At 36.5% G+C, this 8657-nt stretch overlaps 1 protein-coding gene across 2 annotated transcripts in view; it reads left to right on the top strand.

The window, feature by feature from the left end:
* The first annotated feature begins 1351 nt into the window (after nt 1–1351).
* ipo13b (importin 13b) overlaps nt 1352–8657 on the top strand; it is a 46548-nt gene continuing 39242 nt past the window's right edge. For both annotated transcript variants that reach the window (XR_008356581.1, XM_053489009.1), the window contains exon 1: nt 1352–1801. Coding sequence is in view for 1 of the 2 variants with exons in the window: in XM_053489009.1 (XP_053344984.1) it covers nt 1718–1801 (84 nt within the window). In the remaining variant the exon portion in view is untranslated. The remainder of the gene's footprint in view (nt 1802–8657) is intronic.

Below are 8657 nucleotides of genomic sequence, written 5' to 3'. Positions count from 1 at the left end.
AAAGGGAACTATAAACGGTGTGGGGAACAAGAACATAAAAAAAATTCCCATCAATTATTGCGCCTTACTGGAGCGCAAAAGGTGATTTATATATCTTGACAAATTTTATTTATTTTCTATATAGCTTATGCTGTGTACAGGGATGCCAGGACTGGAGTCTATTCCAGGAGACTTAGGGCATTAGGAGGGGTATACCCTCGACATGGAACCATACATACACACACTATGGACAATTTGGAAATGTCAATTAGCCAATCCATTGCAGGACACACGTACACAATCTGCGTCTTTGGACTGTGTGAGGAAACTCCATGCACACAGACCTAAGGCAGTAATCGAACCTTCAACCCTGGAGGAGTAAGGCCACAGTGCTAAGCACTACACCACAATTTATTAATATGACGCATAAATTTTGCTTTTACATAGGCTGGGTGGCACCGTGGCTTAGTGGTTAGCACTGTGGGTTTTCGTTCCTTGAATTACTTTTGTTATGTCCTGACCATTGCAGTCTGTTAATTACAATTTGTCCCTTCTTACAGTAGCTACATTTTCTATATATTCAATATCACTAGCAGCTGGAAGTGGGTAAGATATATTGGGAAACAAGTAAATCTTTTTCTTGAAGTTGAGGTGTAGGAAGCAGATAAAATGGGCAAGTGTAATGATTTAAATGACTTTGACAAGGCCAAATTGTGAAGGCTACAGGGCTGGGTCAGACCAACTTTAAAATGACAGTTTTTGTGGGATGGTAGGTGGTCATAATGTTATGGCTGATTGGTGTATACTGTATACACCTATATCTTTATATTTCTTTTTGGCCTTTTTTATATAATTCAGTTTTTACATCTTGTATATGTTATACTTTCACTTTTTTTATATACCTATACCTCTTTTGTTATTATTATTATTATTATTTCTATTATTATTATTATTATTATTATTATTATTATTATTGTGTGCAAACTTTTATTATTTCTTATGTATTATTTGTCTATTGTCTTATTATTTGTCTTATTTATTATTTGTTTTGATTGTTATCGTGTGTAAACGTTTATTCTTTCTTATTTATTATTATTGGGGCCTATTTTTCTTAGGAATATTATTAGGGCCCAAGCACTACAGTATATCAGCGCCATGCACCATGACGTCATGGTTACAATGTTATCGCATCAATATAATTAATAAAAATCCCAGGCGCTATGTTGCCATGGAAACGCAGGGAGGAAGTGACGTCTGCACCTGCGACGTCACATGTAATTTCGGTGATTTTTTTTTTTTTTTTTTTTGGTCGACTGATGTTCCCTAAATCGACAGTAGGGGGCGCCCTTTGCAGAAATATTCTGGAACAAAACGCAGCCGAAGAGAGAGGGAGAGATGTGGGAGGAGGGAAGAAGGGTTTTAGGAAACACTGCCCCATTGAGAAGCGATACAGCTATATTTTTTATGAACGTTTAATGACTTTGGCAGGCAGTAATCCGAAAAAGTGTCCTATAATGTGGGCTTCAGCTGCAAGGCGTTTAGAGTAGGAGAGAAAATAAACAAACATGGCTGAGCAATGCTAGCTTCTCAGTCGCTAGCTAACGATAAGACATCGCGCCCAGGCTCGTGTTTAGATAGCTAAAGCTTTAGGTGGTGAAAGAAACAAAAGAAAACAGTAAGGAGGAGAAGAATAGCGTGAAAGCTACAAGAGAAGACGAGGCTGTGTTGAGTATCTGTCATGTTCGCCTGTTCTGAGAGCATGGAGACACCGGCTAGGACAGCAGCGAGCACCGCCGACTTCACCGTGGACAACGTGGAGAAGGTGAGCAAAGGACAAGACACATTCATCCGTGCACTCCAGCTCATTCATTTTAATCAGTGCATACATGACGATATAGTGAAAGTAGATTTAAATTCAATCCTTGATCCCATCCATAAGATCCACACCTAAAGATCATTTACAGGTTTAAACAAGAGGGATCAGGTGTGTCTCCTCAGACTGTCTGACATCATCATCATCATCATCATCATTATCTCCCGTACTGCGTTCACTGTACTATGCCTTTTAGATCATTATATAGATAGGTGTGTGACAAAGTAATATTGTCTACAGCTCGAAAAAACCTTTAAAATGAAACCACATTTGTAAAAAAAAAAAAAAAAAAAAAATCAAAGTTATAGAAATTTTAGTCCTGCCAAAAAAAAATAAATAAATAAAATCCCCATGGTTTTGCTCAGGTCACAGATCATTTGCACGATCATAGATTTCCACGATTTTTGTTGCTTTATTTTAGCATCTAATACATACTTGGATAAAAAAAAATTACTTATCTTTTGCTTCTGTCCAATGAGTCTGACGATGACATCCGAGACATTGATCCAGATCTGTATTTTACCATGATCTGATGTACAGTATGAGGGTGAGTCAAACATTATCCTCACTCTGGCTGTAGAATTTACTTTTATTACGTTAAAAAGACAAGTAAATTTTTTTTTTCATAATATCCTTGCTTTTAAATACACTTTGTCCCATCTGTCAACAAGCTTTAGTAGTTCCTGATAAAAAATGTTTTAGGATTAGCTACGACACCACTGTCTTCACTTCTTCATCAGAAGTGAAACTTCATCCTTGTTGGGCTCCTTTCCACAGAGCAAAAAGGTGAACATCTAACAGAGCAAGATCAGGACTATGAAACAAAGTTTTAAACAAAGTCCTCATGCAAGATGCAACGCCCTCGGATAGCAGTCCTCTGTGTTTACACTCATAGTGATGAGCAAAAAAAAAACTCTTACATCTGCTCAACGGTGACCAGGGAGACAGTAGACTTGAAAGAAAAGCGCAGCTAATTGGCATTCCCAAATGGCAGTTGAAATAATTTAACACCCCTGATATTCTTTAGACCATATAGTGTTGATTCGCAACCAAAATATTGGTCTGGTGTGAAATTCAGACTGACATAGGCTACATCTCATGGATGAAGATATGTCCATATCTGTCCAAACTTTAATGTTTTTCTCTGCCTTTTTGATAGGATAAAAATGCCACTTTCTCTAATGTATCAGTCTGGTGTATATTTCTATCCTGAACACACTCTGATAAATGTATCCCGGAATAAAAAAAAAAGCTTTGTCTTGTGTAAGATTTTAAATTTAGTTCTATATGATGAACAGAATCTGAAACTACAGTACTAAGAGAAGGACTGCATCTGCTGTGAGATGTAATTCAGACTCTATATCTGTTGAGCTTTCTATAAATCAAAATATGAGTTTATCAGCTGTTGTTTAGATCCATAGCCTTTTATGAGAACAGTAGGTGTGCATTATTCCTGGCAGGGAAAAGAGGCTAAACAGAAGGAAAGCAAAATTTTGTTTTCCCACTTTGTGTAAATGTGGTATTAACATCTGTCTTGTGTTATCAAGCCAACCCAATAATAATAATAATAAGTTTAATGATGATTATAATCTCTAACCAGCCATTAATATTTTGGGTACTAAACAGAAGGTGAAGGCGTTAAACCTTAGCACTGCCAAGCTGCTATTGCAACTTTCTTTGCTCCAAGGGTGCTGTATAAGAGCTTATCTAGTCATGATCTCCAGTACAAGAAATGTATTTTAATGAAAAAAAAACAAAAAACGGTCAGTATAATAAAGCAGTATTATACAAAAATAGGCTGGTTATTTGGCAATTAAATAATTTCATTCTTGGGTCTGTATGTTCTTAATTTTTTGCATATTTGTCACACTTAAATGTTTCGGATTCTTAAACAAATTTTAATATTAAAGACAGATAGCCCAAGTAAATTCCAGATTCAGTTTTTTAAATAATTTTTAATTATAATGAAGATAGTTGATGGTATGATGTTCCTTTTATGGAACACTGTTAGTTTCATGCCAGATATAATGTGACACACACCTTCTAGAAAGTCCAATAATAAAGATGCATTTGGCAAATGAGAGATGAGCCTTTTTGTTATTTTAGGTAAGCAATGACTTTGCCTTGAAACTCTCCTGTGGATGCCATTTTTGCTAAGTCTCTTTCTTATTGTTAATCATGAACATTTACCTCAACTGAGGCAAGTAAGACGTGCAGTTCTTTAGACGTTGTTCTTGGTACTTTTATGAGCTACTGGATGAGCGGTCTTTATGCTCTTGAAGTAATTTTGTTAAGCCGACCACTCCTAGGGAGGTTTACCACTGTTGCAAATTTACTCCATTTGTGGATACCAGCTCTCACCATGGTTCACTCAGAAATGGCTTTGTAACCCTTTCCAGCCTGATACATGCCAATTACTTTATCTGTTCGTGAATTTATTTAGATGGTGGCATGATGTTTTGTTTTTAGCATGCTTGACTTTGCCAGACAGATTCTATTGAAGTGATTTTCTGGTTCAACAGGTCTGACAGTAATCAGGCCTTGGTGCGGCAAGTGGTGCGAACTTTTCCCAAAAAATGTGGTGAATCACAGTTAAATCATTATTTATCAAAGGAGGGTGGCAATTACTTTTTCACATGGGGCCATGTAGGTTTTGAGAGCCTTTTTTAAAATAAATGAAATCATCATTTATACATTTACTTAATTATTTTAGTTTAATATTAAAATGTCTTTAATAACATAGATCAATTAAGTGTGAGAAATGTGCAATCAACTCCGGCATGAGCAAATGCTTTTTCACAATACTGTAGGTGGGTGATATTTTGTTATTTGGGATGAAACTGGAATAGCACATTGCTATGCATCGCAACTCTGATCATAAAAGACATGTTTAACCCGAATCAGTCTTGGAATTAGTACTGGTCTAATCTGATCACTAGAGAAGGATGTTAATACTCAGTCTGAACATGGATCTGAGCACAAAATGGAATGATCGCCAGGTGCTCTGAGATCTATGAGAGTTTTGTAAGGGGTTGATTTTTTTTTTTTTATTTTTTTAAATGCAGTCTATTGATTACATTTAATTTGCACCTAGTGCTTTCTTTCGTTTTCACGCAACTTGTTTTATTTTTGTAAGTATAAAATTGAGCTCAGCTTAATGCAGTGGAGAAATGTGTAGAGCACCAGCATCATATTACACCCATTGCAGCGATGGTTAGAGCAGAAAGTCTTCACTGTACAGATTTAGTGGCTGCACCTATATATTGTGCATTTTATTTACCTACTGTATTGGGGCTATATAGATGTCCATACTTATAATAGTGCCTAAATTCAGTAAAGTGTTTGCTCATTCTTAAGTGGTCAGCTGACAGCGATTCAGAGACGTTGAGTCTTGGCTGGCTGAACCTGCCAAATGAATCTTTGCCCCTTCTTATCACATACTCATCTTCTCATAGACGTAGGGAGACACAAGAAACAAAACGGATTAAAGCTATAAAAGAGCAGAATGACTGAAAGGGTTTTAAGAGGTCGGCCAGAGGTAATGGATTTTGATATGATTTCATGAATAGAGAAGCAAAGATGGCTTCAGTCTGTAAGGTAATCACAGAAGATCATGATGCAGATTTTCAGCAATCTGTGCAGGCTTTTCACCAATCCATAAATGATTCCCAAGGAAGTCCTAAAAAAAATCTGATCTTATAAATGTAAATATATTAAAAGATAAGTGCCTTCCCCTCAACCCCAAAACTTTTTTTTTACTTGTATTGTCTGTAACCCCAGATTTATTCAAAAGTTAAATTTTTTAAATTTTTTGTATTTCTCAATAAAAAAAAATAAAGTCTAGATAAATCTTTAATGCTAAGAGCAACATGGATTTATTAAATAATTTCTCTCTTCGTTATAAAGTAGGGTAGCTTGATAAACCATGACAAATTCGACACAAGAAAGTACTGTTACTATTATATTCATCATTATTTATATTAATTCATCCTTCATCCGTGGAGAATGTATTAGTATATATGCATTTTCTCTCACTTTTGCTGACTCATCATTTCATTTAGCTTTAAGATTAAACATTATTTACTTAAATACTCACTGTATATGGCATATTGTTATACAATCAACAGATCTACAGATTTATAGTGGATTAAATGACTTTCATAGTTATGACACAACAGAACCAGTGAAATCTCTACAACAGCATCATCTTCTATTTGTTTGTACTGTGTGGTCTGTTCTTTAATTAAATCCTCTTAATTATTCTGTAGTGGAATTGGTTTATAGATGGACTGTGCATAATTATCAACACAGAGGGTGCCAATAATTATGGAACTTGCTATAAACCTCTTGTTGCCGTCTCAGTGTCCCTTCTATGTTTATTTTCCAATAATCTATTTCATGCATTTTATTCTTTATTTTACCGATTGCTCTTTTCTCTTTCTCATTGTGCGTTTAAATATTTTGCCTGTTGTGTTCTCTTCTGTTTTACAAAGACTTTTGTGTGTGTATCTGTGTGCCTCTGTTTCTGTGGTTCTGATAGTTAGTTGCATTGTGTATTGTTTGTTGAGATAGACCGGGTGGCTGGTAGTGAACAGTAAGGAACGGTACTGCTTAGTGCAGACATGGCAAAAAAAGAGCTACAACAGCTGCTGGGTCATTCACTACAACAGTGAATCTACAAAATAAGTAAATGTATGATTGAAAAGCTGAAATGATTTAATTAACAGTGAAATTATATGTTTGTTTATGAGTTGATATGTATTATCAAGCACTGTAGCAATGCCTTTAAGTCTTTTAGACTGAAACCACACTACAAAATAGAGGAATTAGAGGAACAAAGCAGTGCTGGGAGTTAATCTCAAAGTGAAACTCTGAAACTCTATAGAATTTTGGTTAGCTCGTCAGCTTGTATTTATTGGTGTACTGACCAGTAGAGGCCAATTATCTACTGAAATACAGTTGCTTTAATTGATTACACTGTCCTAGTGTATAAGAATATATGGGTAAACCTTGAATTGCGAGTATAATTCGTTTTGGAAGCGTGCTTGTATATCAAAGCACTTGTGTGTACATCAAAATATATTTCCTCCATAAGAAATAATGTATCCTAAATTGATTCATTCCGCAGCCCAAAAATATTGATATAAAATAATTCATACAAAATATAAAGTAAAAATAAAACAATTAACCAGAACTTTACCTTTTAAAAGAATCATGTTGGACTATAGAAGAAGCAGGAGGAGCGGGGTTACTGTTTTGGACGGCTTTCTCTCTCTCTCTCACACACACACACACTTTGTTGGAATCCCTTCTCTCTGACAGTCTGTCTGGTTACTGGATTTTTATTTTATTTTAATTTTTTAAACCTTTCTAAAGACACTTGATTTTGCCCAATCTTTAGGATTTATGAAATGTGACATTGCATTGTCGTTAAACAGATTAATCTCCAAACACTGCTAAACCCTTTTTAACTTTTTTTTAACAGTTACTACACTGAGACACAAAGTAATAAAAAATGCTTTACATGCGCACGCACACACGCGGTCATGATGTTATAGTAAACAGTACATGAGCCCACAGATGTTGACCATACAGACTATAGAGACGAGCATGGGAGACGATTACTTACAATCCTGCAGTGCGCAATAGAAAACCATTGGCTCATTTGTGATCAGGTGATGCTTGGCAGACAAAGCATACATGTACTACAGTACTCGTATATCAAAACCTTGCTCGTTTAAAAAGTTAAAATTTATTTTCAAAACTTTGCTCAGCCTGCAAAACATTTGCAGACCTAGTTACACGCAATCCAAGGTTCCATTGTACAGTATTGTCATGAGACCCAGCTGCCAATTCAGGGGCCACAGTGTCCAATGACGAGAGCGCACATAGACACAAAAAGCCGGCTAAGCCTTGAGCAGAGAGAGAAAATGGATCTTTAACCTCTCTAATAATAGTCACACGCATACAGAGACGAAATAAAATGGTCACAGTGTTATAGTAAACAGTACACGCATGCACGGATGTTGATTATACCAGTAAGAGACGCGCACTAAGACCCAGCAGTAAAGACGATTACCCACAATTCTGCGGCACAAGAGAGCTTGGACAAGAAGCGCATGCGTGATGCATGATACTCGGTACTCGTAAACCAAGACTAGTTCGTTTCCCAAGTCAAAATTTATTAAAAATATTTGTTCGTCTTGCGGAATGCTCGCAAACCGCGTGACTTACAATCCAAAGTTTTACTCTACTGTGTACTGTAGTTGCCATGGTTACTATGTAGTGGTTAGCACTGTGGCCTCTCAACCTCAGGTTCACAGGTTCGATTCCTGTCTCAGGTTTGTATGTGTGGAGTTGGCATGTTCTCCCTGTGCTTGGTGGGTTTCCTCCAGGTACTCCAGTTTCATCCCACAGTCCAAAGACATTCAGATTGGCCTAATTGTGATGGATTAGCACTTAATATTATTATCAATGCTTCATATAATCACTTGCAGATTTCATGTTTGGGCTGGCATGTAGGTTCAAAAACCATGTAAAGCTTTTCTGCTCTTTGACTTTTTGCCACAGTAATGTTTACCTGCATTACACATTGGTGTGTGTCTGTGAGCGTGTGTACACGTATGTGTCACAACCATTGCACATGCTTCTACATTCCACCACCTGCCGCACTAAAATAACTCACCAGCCAAGGAGCAATGTGGCTGATGTAACTTCTCTAAAATACATAGACCTAGCATAGACAATAAATCTGCTGCTTGTGTCACTGGTAAACGGATCTGACGCGTCATTGGGCATCGGCAAT

This window comes from Clarias gariepinus, chromosome 27 (genome assembly GCF_024256425.1).
Source record: "Clarias gariepinus isolate MV-2021 ecotype Netherlands chromosome 27, CGAR_prim_01v2, whole genome shotgun sequence".
Classification (NCBI taxonomy): domain Eukaryota; kingdom Metazoa; phylum Chordata; class Actinopteri; order Siluriformes; family Clariidae; genus Clarias; species Clarias gariepinus.
The sequence above is the reverse complement of the archived record's forward strand: the minus strand, read 5'-3'. Positions and strand labels throughout refer to the sequence as shown.